Source organism: Rousettus aegyptiacus, unplaced genomic scaffold (genome assembly GCF_014176215.1).
Source record: "Rousettus aegyptiacus isolate mRouAeg1 unplaced genomic scaffold, mRouAeg1.p scaffold_m13_p_1, whole genome shotgun sequence".
Classification (NCBI taxonomy): domain Eukaryota; kingdom Metazoa; phylum Chordata; class Mammalia; order Chiroptera; family Pteropodidae; genus Rousettus; species Rousettus aegyptiacus.
In genome coordinates, this window is record NW_023416284.1 from 17,984,942 (window position 1) to 17,998,701 (window position 13,760).

General features: G+C 40.5%; 1 protein-coding gene across 23 annotated transcripts in view; it reads left to right on the top strand.

Annotated features, from left to right (window-relative positions):
• EPB41 (erythrocyte membrane protein band 4.1) overlaps window positions 1–13,631 on the top strand; it is a 151,409-nt gene extending 137,778 nt beyond the window's left edge. For 16 of the 23 annotated variants that reach the window (XM_016131953.2, XM_016131954.2, XM_016131959.2 and 13 more), the window contains 6 exons: window positions 1,954–2,403; window positions 3,598–3,726; window positions 8,474–8,575; window positions 9,692–9,772; window positions 12,364–12,468; window positions 13,153–13,631. In XM_016131953.2, coding sequence (XP_015987439.2) covers window positions 1,954–2,403; window positions 3,598–3,726; window positions 8,474–8,575; window positions 9,692–9,772; window positions 12,364–12,462 — 861 coding nt within the window. In that variant the 3' untranslated portion in view covers window positions 12,463–12,468; window positions 13,153–13,631. The remainder of the gene's footprint in view (window positions 1–1,953; window positions 2,404–3,597; window positions 3,727–8,473; window positions 8,576–9,691; window positions 9,773–12,363; window positions 12,469–13,152) is intronic. The other 7 variants (XM_016131977.2, XM_016131956.2, XM_016131957.2 and 4 more) reach the window with 2 other exon arrangements.
• The last annotated feature ends 129 nt before the right edge of the window (window positions 13,632–13,760 follow it).

Sequence of the window (13,760 nt, forward strand, 5' to 3'; positions counted from 1 at the left end):
GATGACAGGCCACCACTTATCTCTTGAGTAGACTGGTACAAAATTGGCTTTTATTTGATTGATTATCTTCAGTATTTTTCTGGTTTACTAATTAGGCTTCTTGGTTGTGAATATATATATGGAGACGCCATCAAATTCCTCTACATGTGAATGAGTTTGGATATGCCATTCACAGTGCTAGATCTAGCATATAGCAATTTGATAAAGCCTGTTTGTTTATTACCAGCTGATCTATTTTTGGATAGCTCTATTACAGCTTGTCTAATGCAAAAGAAATGATGAGATAAGTACCCTAGGAAGTACACTGTGTTAATAATATTATAACAAATTCATTCTAGTGTCCCCCAGGCCCTAGCATATTATACTCAGATAATGTTGATTAAATTAAGTGAGTCTATATGGTACATTAGAATTTACAAAGTGCTTTTATATATGTTATTGTATTTGACCTTCAGAACCTTATGAGTCAAACCAAGTTATTATTCTTGCTTTAAGTATGAAAAAATTCATATACCCTTTGCAAGAATATTTTACATATTTCTGATACATCTGCAAACAGACAGTTTCTGTCATCATTTCTCACTTCCATTTTTCATGTCCTAAGTAATATTCATAATCAGTCAATGAAACACCTGCCTAATATAAATTCACCTTGTACTGCAGTGTACTCAAGAACTTCAAGCCAACTTTTCTTCTAAGCCAATTTGAAGATGGCTTAGAAGAAAAGTTGGCTTGAAGTTCTTGAGTACACTGCATCTTTTCTTGTTTCAATAGAGCACCAGTTTATATTCATCACATTGTAAGCTGGTTTACAAGCTAAGGAGCAGCAGTGATTTTTTAAAAATATTATACATATAACATGATTTAAGGACTTAAATGTGTAAGCTGGTCCAAGCATATGTCATTTACTCCAGGAACACCTTTTTAAAGAGTCACTTTCCATTATTAAGTTCCTATGTGGTAGGTAACGTGGTAAATGGACCTCACCAAAATTTCAGGCGTAGGTGGTGTATTTACAGCCTTCTGGTGAGCGCTTGCAGATGTTACTTTTCATGACATTTGGCTTCTGTTAGAGTGTTCATTTTTCAAATGGCTCATATCCTTTCCCTAGCGATGCGAATTCCTTGTTGTCTTCCACCTATAGCACTTTTATTTAAACTTTAGAAATAGGTCCACATAGTGTCATGTTATCCTCTCATCCATGTTCTCTTGGAAGTGCTTATTTTAGATCTGTTATTACTGTGATGTGAGGCATTTAGCCCAGGAGGGACTCTGTGTTTTCAGGATTTATTTTCCTTCGGGGTTGGAGATGTTGTATCCTTCATCTGCAAAGAAATACATCTCAGCTGCTGGGTCACTTTTATTGTTTACAAAGAAAGTTTCACTATTTTTGATATTATATTTAATTTCATGGCAATAATTGGATTAACTCTGTGCTAGGTGTACTCAACTTCTATATCCCCGCCAACCGAAGTCTAGATTTTAGCTTCTCCCTGACGGCTAGTACGATGATACATATGGCTTGTAGATATGAGCCATATGGCTTTCAACCCGATCAGGCTCAAGAACGTGTTTGGACTGAGTCATAAATTACGTTGTGCCCTGTGTATAGTAATAAGTTGGGTATTGAGGAACATAGCAAAATAACTCCTTCAAGTATGAAGAGTATTATTATACAGGGAAGTCCATAGTAATACAAAGTGCTTGATACTAGGTTAGGAACATCGAAATTACTTCCTGGGTTAACAAAGTTCTAGAAATATGACCAAAACAAAGGTTGGAACTGCTTAAGCTGCTGATGTTTAGTGAACAATAGTTCTTCCTTTTAACTGTTTTTATATTAGTATTAATATTTTTGAGGCCTCTTAAAAATCACTGTTAATTCTCAAAGTTTACCATATTCCCCACTTATTCCTAATCTTCTTGCTTTTGTATGTGTTCATTCATTTGTAGAATACAAATGGCATTCGCACAGAGGAGATGGCTGCCGTGACAAAGGGGCCATCTGCCAAACCTGACTCTGAATGGGAGGGCTCCAAGCATTCAGTAATTCCTAGTAAGAGTCAAATGACCACCCCGTCGGAGTCTCCGCAAAGCTTTGACTTTGGCTCCCTCTCCATAAGCAGCAAGGAGACAGAAGAGAAGGAGCAGGGAGCAGCTGGCTATCTTGATATTAAGGAAATGCCAAGAGGCCCAAGTGAGGAATGTATAGGAGTGGAGGAACAGGCCAGTGTCTTAAAGTTCTCAGTATCACCAGCTTCCTCTCAGCTGCAACTTGGTGAAAAAAAGGCAGAGAGTAGTGAAGAACATATTACACCAGGAGAGCCGCTTGGAAAGCAAAATGGATCATTTCTTGACTCTCCTGTGGGTAACCAGTTCCCCACCCTCATTCGAAGTTTCCAGGTAGTAACTGATTCAGTGATGCAGGTCTAATGATTCACTTTGGGAGAGGGCCAGAATCTGTTCTGTGGAGGAGGAGGTGATGGTAATGGTGGTGGTGGTGGTAGTGGTGGTGGCGATGGTGATGATGAGGGTTTTATTCAAAATCACAGAATAAAATTGAAGCCCTTGATTATTTTAAAGAAATTTATGCAGAGTAATTAACTCTATGGCTTAGAAATGCTTTCTCCCCTGATGGCTTAACAAGACTCTTGGGGGGTAAACTCCAGCTGTTTATGAAGCTGGTGTGTGTTCTTCTTTTCCTCGCTCAACTATGAGCTACGTAAAGAGGCGGATTTGTGAGACACTCGTGATGAGGATCCTGCGGTGATCTGAGACTACACTCAAAAAGTTTAAATACTCTTAAGAGGGGTAACTGATTTTATTACGAGATTTCAGGCCCCAAATAATTGTTTATGTATTGCAATCACAGAGTACAGCCCACCACTTCCACTGACCCTACTCACAGGGGCTTCCGTGATCATAAGCACTAAACTCCTACGCTAAGGTGGATGGTCACTTTATCACAATCAAATGGTAGTTTTAGGGTGATTTATAGTCTTGGGGAAAGGTGAACTAATGAACCTTTAATCAAAAAACCTTTGCTATTCCACTAATGTTCATTCTTCTGAAATTCTGAGATTAATCACCAGGTGGTGGTAGAACTGATTATTTTATTTCCAGTTTTCCAAATACTATTTCTTCTCAGTAACTCTAAAGTGAATATCTGACATTGATTTGAAAGAAGTTAATGTATTCCAGGGTAATGCATTTCATTGCCACTGCCGTGGAGGAAATGTGGCCGGTTTTCTTAATGGTACATTCACAAGGACAAACAAAAGTGACTGCTATTTAGAAAATAGTTTTATATTCAGATGCTGAAGGTCAGTCCCAAGTGTTTCATATCACCAGTCATAATTGTCTGATCTTATAGCTTTCCATTAAGCATATGAAAGTGATTACAGTGATGCTGTTCTTTAATATCCCTCATGATTTGATACCTTGTAAGGGCTACTTTGGAGTAGTGTCCAGGTCTTGGACAGAGATTGAGCTAGCCCTTTGCTTGATTAGAGCTTTCACTTTGGTCAAATCAATGTCAGAAGATTAGTTCGCCACAGCCTTCAGAAAATTCCGGTAACTTTCTCTACCGCTCCACAGCCTCCCCTGGTGAAGACTCAGACTGTCACCATCTCAGACACTGCCAATGCTGTGAAAAGTGAAATCCCAACCAAAGACGTTCCTATTGTCCACACTGAGACCAAGACCATCACTTACGAGGCTGCTCAGGTAGGACACGGTTTGATGTTCTAGAACCAAAGATGAATAAACAACCTTTCTTCACAGGGTTTCTACTCATTCGCTGCAAATAATGTTGGGCTTTTCTGGAGCAGTTCATTTTAGAAGACATCACTTCTAAGTGATCTAAGGATGTCTCTAAATACTTTATTAAAAGCAAAATTATGTTGGATCTGATTGCTTATATCTACCCAATTCACTTAGGGAAAGCAGTCTAGTTTAATGGTTAAAAACATGGGCTTTGTCAAACAGACCTGAGTTCAGGGCTTGTCTTCTCCATTAATTAACTTAAGCCAAGTAAAGGAATATCTTTGATTCTTGATGCCGCATTCCACCCTTGACCTCCATCCCAAATGATATTAGTACCTGTATCTATCTCATGATTTTGTTGTGAAGATTATGCAAGACATAGTACTGTATGGAATCGACTTGAGCAACATGCCTGAAAACATAAATAAGAGCTGTAATAATCATCAGTTTCGTTCAATTAAATTAAATTTAAAATTACATAAGAATTTAAGTATTTAAAATTTTTGTTTACCTTCTACTTTCAGTAAAATTTCTCCTTCATTTTTGGTAATTTGAATGAGCTAGAGTTGCTTATGTTGAATTGTTTCTCTCTTTTTTTTTTTAATTCACGGAAGTCAAAGAGAAGGAAAACTTTTCCCTCTATAAACTGAGATGTTAATTCATTCCTGCGACAAATATTTCTTGAGTATTCATATGTTAGGCCAAAGCAGTGTACAAGGTAGAGACCTAGGTCCTATCCTCTGGAACTTACATTCTAGTCAAGAGAGACAAGCAATAAAACACATAAATCAATGTATAAATTTCAAACAGTAATAATGCTATAAAGAAACTAAGATAAAATAGAGTTAGATGATATTGAATTACATGAAATCTTCCCACTTTGGGGCTAGAATAGTCAGGAGATCCTCTCTCAGGAGGTGACATTTTAGCCGAGGCCTGCCGGATGATTAACTGGATAACTTTAAACAGATCATTAATTTCTCTAAGCCTCTGCTTCCTCACCTGCAAAATGGGGATAATACTACCTTCCACTGCAAGATTTGGGAGAGGATTAAGTGAAATGATGTCTACAAAGTGCTTGGTGCATTCTTAGACATTTGATTAATGTTAGAATGCTTCCCCTTCTCTCTTGTGTGGTCTAGAGTATGGGAATTTGAGTTTGGTAAATAATGAGAGAAGTGCCTTGAAGTTTTTTAGTAGTGGTGATAAAGTGACATAATTAAAGCAATAATTTTGGAAGGTGATTCCAAAAGTTTTGTGCTGAATATATTAAAATAGGGAAATGCCTGGCGAGAGTAGGTCTGGGAAGATGCTTGTAAAGAACTGAAGTGTAGCCTGAGGAAATGAGAAGAAAGAGCTGTGTCAAGAGAGAGAGAAATGAATGAATAGGATTTGGCAGTTGAGGGGCCTGAAAGGAAGGAATAGGAAATTACTTTAAAATTGGGCACACTATTTGCCAGAGGATGTAGGAAAGAATTACTTTCTTAAGAGAAGGAGCCCTTTAAGTTGTCACTACCATGGAAACAACCTAAATGACCATCTTTAGGGAACAGGTTAAATAAATTATGGTATATCCAATAAGGTAATTCTGTGCAGCTATTAACAAAACTTCTGATGAGAGTAATCTACATGATAAATTGGTAAATAAAAAAGTATAGTGTAATATGGTGTAAATAATATGTAGAAAAAAGTACCTGGCACATACATAATAAGACCCAGATAATTATTTGCTGTTATTATTATTTATTTGCTATAAGTATTTCTATTTCTGTTTTTATTATCTTGCCAGACAAGCCCAGGAGATGGGGAGCCAGAATTGGGTTTTACCGTTTGTATATATGTATGCGAATGTGTGCTTGAGGTGAAATTTACATACAGTGAAATGCACAGATGTTAAGTGTTCGATTTGATTGGTTTGACAAATGTGTATACCTGTGTAACCAAGACACATTTGGGACACAGAACATTTCCATTACTCCTTTATTATAGCTTTTTCCAGTCAATCCCTACCCCTCCAGGCAGCTACTACTCTGATTCCTATCACCATAGCTTAGTTTTGCCTGTTCTTGGACTTCATATAAATAGAAATATATAGTAGTACACTTTTGTGTCTGAAGATGTTTTTCAGATTCATCCATGTTACATGAATCCATAGTTCACTGTTTTTAATTGTCGAATAGTATTCCGCCATGTGAATATACCACAGTTTGTTTATCCTTTCATTTTTTGATGGATATTTGAATTTATTCTGATGGGATAAATGTGAATAAAACTGCTATAAACATGTATGTAAACATTTAGTTCAAGTCTTTCTGTGGACATATGTTTTCACTTACGATGGGTAAACACCTAAGAGTGAAATTGCTGTGTCACAAGATAAATGGATGTTTAACTTTATAAGCAACTGTCAAGGCTGCACAACCATTTTGAGGAAACGTTGGCAGGAGGGTCAGAGAAAAGAAGCCTGATATGGGAAGAGTATAAGTTAGAAATCATAACAACATCTCTTCCATCTTCCACCTTCTTTGGGGACAGAAAGGGAGGAGAAAGGTGGATGGAAGGTAGAAAAAGAGTCACAGGTTTAGTAGCAGAGTAGCTCTTTAAAAAGGTTTAGCCCTCCTGGCACTCAAATGTATATTCTCATAACAATTTATAAAGTACTTTTATTTCTATAATTTTTTGGAGCTTCAGAACAATGCTCTGATGGAGGCAGAGCACATACTACAGTAATGCCTGTTACAAATGAGAAAACTAAAGTTCAGAAAAGCCAGAATAACTTGCCCAGTTATTTGAGCTGGGACCCAAACCCCAGGCTTTGGACAAGAAGTTGCTTGCCCTAAGCCCTAGTTCAGATTCTAACTATAGAAACTTGACAAATTATTAACCTCTCTGGACCTCAGTTCTCTTAACTGTACAGTGAGCATAATAACAGGACCTACTCACGGCGATGCGAAGCACAGCACAGGGAATATAGTCAGTCGTGTTGTGATAACGATGTGTGGTGTCAGGGGCGCACTAGACTGATCTGTAAATTATATAACTGTCTAACCAGTATGCTGTGCACCCGAAGCTAATAGAAATAATACTGAATGTCAACCGTAACTGAAAAATAAAAAAATCTATAATCAAAAATAGGACCTACTTCAGATATTGAGAATTGTAATTGAAGTAACGGTTGCATTAGGGGCTTGGCATATGTAAGCGTGCAATAAATATTAAGTCTGAATCTAAGGTAAATAAGTGGGTCTGAGCTGAAGAAAGTTTCAGCGAACTAGGTAATAGTGTACCTGGTATGATGGTGGCAAGTGTGTAAGACTTAAGGTGACACAACCATGTTCCCTCTCTTTGTTTTGCCTGGATTCCTACCTGGAAGGGAATCCAGGTGGGGCCTCTCCTCCTTCCACATTCTCTTCTCTTCCTTCCGCCCTCCCACCACCACCACCCACCCACCACCAATATCTCAAAGTTTTGCCTTAATGACATGGAATCCTACTTAAAAAATGGTTGGAGGCCTCTGCTTATAATACGAATGACTTATATAGAGAAGCAGAGAAAGATAGCAACCTAACACATTTTTTGCTGCAAGATTCTTTATGAAAATCATTGCAATTCTCTAACTCCCCCTGTGAGATGGTATACAATACCAGTAACAACCATTTTAGGTCATTGTTATCTGAAAAGCATGACATCGTCCTATTCTTCCATCTTGATTATGGGGTTATCAGCAGCTCTGAGGCTAATGGCCCAAACAGGTACTGATAACCATTCATCAAGCTGAGTTCGGCCCTTGGCAACCATCTCTCTTCCTTTCTGCTAATGTCATTACTCAGCTTGATCATAGTATGTTTATTTTGGTCATAATATGGTGAGCTCCAGAGGAACAAGAAGTAGCCCTGGCCCTTGTTCTTTGTATAGATTAGCTATGTAGCTCAGCATTTAAAATACTTTTCAACCCCTCCTATAACGAGGATCCATTTTAATAATAATTTTGTCAGAAATGTCACTGAGGTATTATAGATATTCCCTTCTATTTTGCCTTAAAGGGACATTTCCTCGCTCATTTGCTCCAATCTCCCATCTCTATCTTCAAAGAAGGTAGCCAGAAGTTCCTTGGCCCCTTAAGCTCCCATAAGGACCTTTCTCAATCTTTTCTAGAAAGTTCACTTTATGGTTCAGAACCCAACCAAGAGTTTATACCTTTCCTGCCTCCAGTGGTAGTAAAGAGCCCCAGATCTGTAGAGAGGACAATTGCCACTCATTAGTTTTGAGTCCTTGGGCAAATCATTTATCTTCTCTGAGCCTGAGTTTTCTTACGTGAGAGTGCTAGTAAATCTCTGCCCTTTCTATATATTTAACAGGGCTGTGTGAGCATCAAAAATGATAATGTTACAAAGCCATTTGTGAACTGTAAGATGCTGTACACGTATGCATAGTTATTGTCACTCTTGTTGAATCTATGGCTTATACTCTGCCTGCTCTTTCTAATCTACTGCTGTCACTGACCCAGTGCTGAGGGAAACTGGATCCATTCAGCTTTTAAGAAGGAGCCTTGTTGCCAGGCTATTTATTTATTAATTAAGAGATCACTGTAAGAGAATCAGGTTTTCGCTTTAGAATACAGCTAAGAGCAAAGCTGGGTCCTGCAGCATTTCCTCCCAAGCCTTCCTGGGAGGCATGATAATACGTTGTGTTTCCTTCCATTCCGTAGACTGAGGACAGCAATGGGGACTTGGACCCAGGAGTCTTGCTGACAGCTCAGACCATCACCTCTGAGACCACCAGCAGCACCACCACAACTCAGATTACCAAGGTAACAGACCAGTCAGAATTTCCTTCTAGAATCCAGTGTCATGTCAAGCTTGCTGTCTCTCTATAGGAAGGACCCCAGTTCATAAACAAGGGTTTTCTCCTCCGTCCCTACTGAGCCAAAGTATTCCAAATGTCCTAGCTATAAAGGCTGTGCTGCTCGCCTCTCCCAATAAACCTGGGGAAACCCTGAGAGTATCCCTGCCTACTTAATAGTCTTAGGAAGTCACATGTGGTTGTTCTCTTTACAAATCCATCTATCTCTCTGGTCAGCAAGTCTCCTATCTGGCTATGGAGATAAGTTTAAAAAGTTAGTTTAAGGGCAGATGTTGTTGGTATTATTATGTAATCATATTTTCCAAGACAAAAGTCATGTCCAGGATCAAGGCCATGAGTACTACAGATGCTGAAATATTGGAATTATTAGAATATTGTCTATGGGGCCCAAAGGGACAACATATCTAAAATTAGAACTACTCCCAGAAAATGAAGGACAAATCTGCTGCTGTAACACTAGAGAAAAAGTCATTTTCTTTTAAGTAAGAAATATAGATTTCTGGCCAAACTCTGTCATCAACACACAGATGACTGGAAACCAGTTACATAATGTATCTAGACCTTGGTTTTCTTCATTTGTCAAGTAGAGAAACCTACTCATCCTGAGGGGATTATTTGAGGATCTTTTGACATCAATAATAGGAAAATGCTTTAAAATAAAGAGCCAAATTTCAATGTGCATAACATTTTTGTTCAGTCTTTTTATTTTTTTATTTTTTTTCCTCCTGAACATTGTCAAAATATACGGGAAAAGAGAAAAAACAAAATACCTGTCTGTTTTGTTTACTCGCTGAATTTCTGTGGTATTGGGAGGAACAAAAAGGGAAAAAAAAGAAATAGAGAATTGTGACTTTCTGTTTAACTCATTAAAGACTTTAGCAATCCAAGGGGATAGAGGTTTGCTTGTTTAGCAAATCCAGTCAAGATTTTGGACAAGTGGGTGAGAAAGCTGTTCTATCCAATACCCAACCGCAGATTAAAATTTGGTGTAGAGCCTTCAAAATAATTTCTCACTGTTTCTGTTTTCTTCCTTTCTCATATGATCACCTTCCTTTGGTTTCAGACTGTAAAAGGTGGCATTTCAGAGACCCGGATTGAAAAGAGAATTGTGATCACAGGAGATGCCGATATTGACCATGATCAGGTGGGAATGCTGAGGAGGTTCTGGGCATGGTAGAGGTCCCTGGTTAGGAAGATGGATTGCATGCAAAAGACACCTCTGCCAGCTTCATCTCCAAAGAGCCCCCTCTTCTGCTCTAGCTCTTACTCTGGAAGAAGGACAAAGGAAATCAGACTGTACAGGCTGGTGGGATTGGGGCCGCTGGTTGGGGAAGCAAGTAGAATAGAAGGAACATAGATTTTAGACTCAAAAAGTGCACATCCTGGGTCTTATCATGTTCTAGCTCTTAACTCCCTAGATCTCCATCTCCTCATCTGTAAGATGGGCATTTTAGCATCTTCCTCTCAAGGTTGTGAGAATCAAGTGAGATATGGATGTACATGTGGCACATCATGGGCTCCAAGTAAATAGAGCTCTTGCTCTTCGGGGGATCTCGTGTACCTAATTCTGTGCTCGAGACAGTAGATGATAATAAAACAAAAGGAAAGTATGATCTCCACCCTCAGTGGGGGTGAGGAGACAACTCGGGGAGATAGACTTGACTTGATTTCTGTCCTAGATCCATCACTGACTGTGACCTTGAGCAAATCACTTTACCTATGAATTTTTTTACCTCTCCTAAAAGAGTAGGTTGATCTAGATAATTTCTGGGCCCTTCTGAGTGCTAAAATTCTGTGTTTTTATGTTAATTAGATGCTAATTGTGTGTTACAAGCAATTAGCAAATAATAAGGTCAGGATTAATGTTCCCAATTCTCTGCCTGTTGAGGTTAGAACAGTGGAGCTGCAGAGAAGAGGGGGTGGAAGACACTGCATGCAAATGCTTCTGGAATCATTGACAGGAGCGCTGGAGCAATAATTCTGTGGCTTTTATGCTGATATGCTGAGTGCCTTAAAAAAAAAAAAAAGAAAGAAAAACTGAGCTGCAGTGCTGGCAGTTCCCTTGGTAGCAGGGTTGAGACTTACAGCTAAGAATACTGGGCTCAGGGTCCTAGCAACAGGCCTGCAAAGCCCAAGTGAGAAGCCTTGCAGCCTGTTTGCCCCAGCTCAGTGGATCTTGCTGCATTATCACTCTGCACCCACCTCCTCAGTCTAGTGTGATTTGAGCCCATGGTATGTGCTCAATCTGCGCCGGACAGCAAGAGCAGTGGGATGGGAAGGTGTTTGGGGTTTGGAGTGAGACAGACCTGGGTTGAATCCTGACTCTACAGTGTACTGGCTGTATGCCCCTGAACTAGTTTTTTTACTACTCTCAGATATAGTTTCACCATCTTTAAAATAAAGATAATCATAGGTTTCTTTCAGGGTTATTATGACAAAGAGACAAGCACACTTGCTAGCTCAGAGAGGTGCTCCAGTGAGCCTCACGGTTCTAGGTACTGAGGAATCCACAGAAGGGATAAGATATGGTGCACTCTGGATGTGGGGAGGGAGGCACTTTAAGAAGGACTATTCAGGAGTAGAGTGATGCTTTCACAGAGAGACAGGTGAAGGCCAGAGTAACCCAGGCTTGGGCTGGGCTTTGAAGCATGAGCAGATGAGTCGGACAAAAAGGGTCAGTGAGGATGAGAGATGGTGGTTCCAAGAATGGCTTTCATGGAGTGAGGACCTAAACGGATTTCCATTCTTCTCCTGTCCCTCCGTGTCCCTCCTACAGGTAGTTTATAAGAGCCGGGGTCAACAATCAGCTGATCAGATCTAACTAGAGTCCTTTTTGATAGGGGGCCCTGTCCCTAAGAATCCCCGTGCCGCCAGCCTCTGAAGGCTGCGTTGGGCTCTACCGCCTCAGGGTACTCCGAGCTAGTCTCAGACTTGCTGCCCACGGGGAACAGTGGCATCATTGTTCTTCCCCTTTGCTTTCTCTAGCTTTTCAGAAATGATCAAAACTCCTCCAGGTGCTAAACAGAGTTCCCCTCCACAAAAACAAACAAACGAATAAACAGAAAACCCTGAAAGACAGTATGGTAAAGAGGAAAGAAAATCTGATGGACTTAAGTTAAAACCCTGTTGCATTACTTACCCGCTATGAAACAGTAAGCACTTTATTTAACCACGGAACCTCAGTTTTCTTGTCTATAAAACGGAAGTAGCAATACTACCCTCATTCATTGCGTTGTGGAGATTAAATATATATTAATAAGTAATGTGGTTAGGCCAGTGTGTGACATATAATAGGCCCTCCCACTCTTCCTTCTTTTCTTCTCCCTACTTTAGCCAGAAACATCTCTTCCTTTTTGTAGCATGCCTCTTTATTTTCCTCCCCTATTCTGAACTTCCTGGTTACCCTATGCTGAGCACAAATTTTGCTTTGTCCTTTAGACTCACTTATGAGTGAATCCTCCCAGACCCACTGAGGCAGGTGCAGCCATTACCCCTGAAGTCTTTCACTGATTCCTTGACGACAACTCTAACCTTCCCTGTCTCTGTTTTCAGTCCAGGAACCTCCCTATTCAGGATAGAGTGGACAAGGTCATTATCAGCTTGCTTAGCCTAAATGCTGCCCTGGTACTGCAGATAGAATTGAATTTGCCAGAGAAATGCTGTCCTATGACCCCTGCCTTCCTTCATCAGCCAGGCTGCTCTCTGCCTGATGGGTCTCCTTTCTGTCTTTTTCAGGTCCTTGTGCAGGCTATCAAGGAAGCAAAGGAGCAACACCCAGACATGTCAGTGACCAAGGTGGTTGTTCATCAGGAGACTGAAATCTCTGAGGAATGAGCTCAGGTAGGGGCTATTCTTGCTGGGGTGGAGGGTGCTCACTGTCCCAGCCTCAGAGAACATTAGGCAGGAACTCTGGCCCCTCTGGTAGCCTCTCCCCACCCCAAAAATTACCCACCTTTGGGGCTCGATACCGTGAAATCCGAGGAGAGACTGCTGAGGACAACACAGGAGGTTATTAAGTATTTGGTTTCAACGAGAGCAGCTTGGTCTCCTTGTGTCCTCCTGCCCTTAGCGGTGCCGTGATGGGTGGGTGGATGTAACCCCACCCACCTCCTGAATCTTCCAGCAGCCTCCTGTTTCTCCACCTTGTCTTCACCCTCTTCTCTCTGCTGCTTTGCTCTCTACTGTCACAGAGGAGGGCCAGAAGAGAGCAAAACCCAGGGAAACGGGACCAGGCTGTCTGGGAATGGGGGGATTAGAGGACAGGAAAGAAATGGCTTAAGTTCTGTGAGCAAACTAGACAGCTGGAAGCAGGGTAGCTGCTTTTTCTGAGAGACAGGGATCCAATAAATTCATGCCTAAAAGTAGTTTATAAATGATTTTAAGAAGGCATCAATTACCAGGCAAGACTAGATCCTGTAAAACCACTCAGGTCCTGATTGTCACTTGGGGCCACAGAACTTGGCAATGGGACTGGGTAACAGACCCCTTGTCAGGATTTAAAAACTTTGCTTCTCTTTTCTCTAGGAACTATTTACCCCCGACTCCCTGCCTATCTCCCATCCAAGAGAAAACCAGCAAAATGATAAAGAAGCTAACCTGCAATAATCAGACTTCAGACTTCCAAGATTATCTAAACCACCAGAAAATTAATTTCATTTTCTATTTGGAGTTTCTATCAACAGAGTCTTCTAGATATCACTGATCCTTTTGAATACCTTTTTCTATATCGTGATATCAGAAATTGTTCAACTTTTCACTCTATGGACTGTTTTTAAAGAGCTTTTTGGTTTTTTATGGGGTGGTTTGTAACCCCTTTAACCTAGCCTCTCCCCTTTTATTTCCAACCCTGATACTGACAGGGTCCACAGAATTCTTTAGGAAATTCTCTAAAGACTCTGTCAGCTGTGTTGGGGGCCAAAGCCAGCTTAGTGGGGCTGTCCTGCTCCTCTCCTAGTTTTATACCCTTTGGATGACAGCAGAAACTTAAAAAAAAAAAAAAAAAAGCCCTTTTTCAAGCCAATGACTTGACGTTACCAGACTGTCAGGCAGGGTGGCTGCCCTAATCCACAGACCCCAGGAAAATGTCCCTGCCCCTTTGTGGAGGGTGGTTTTGGTGAGGCAGAGACCTCTGC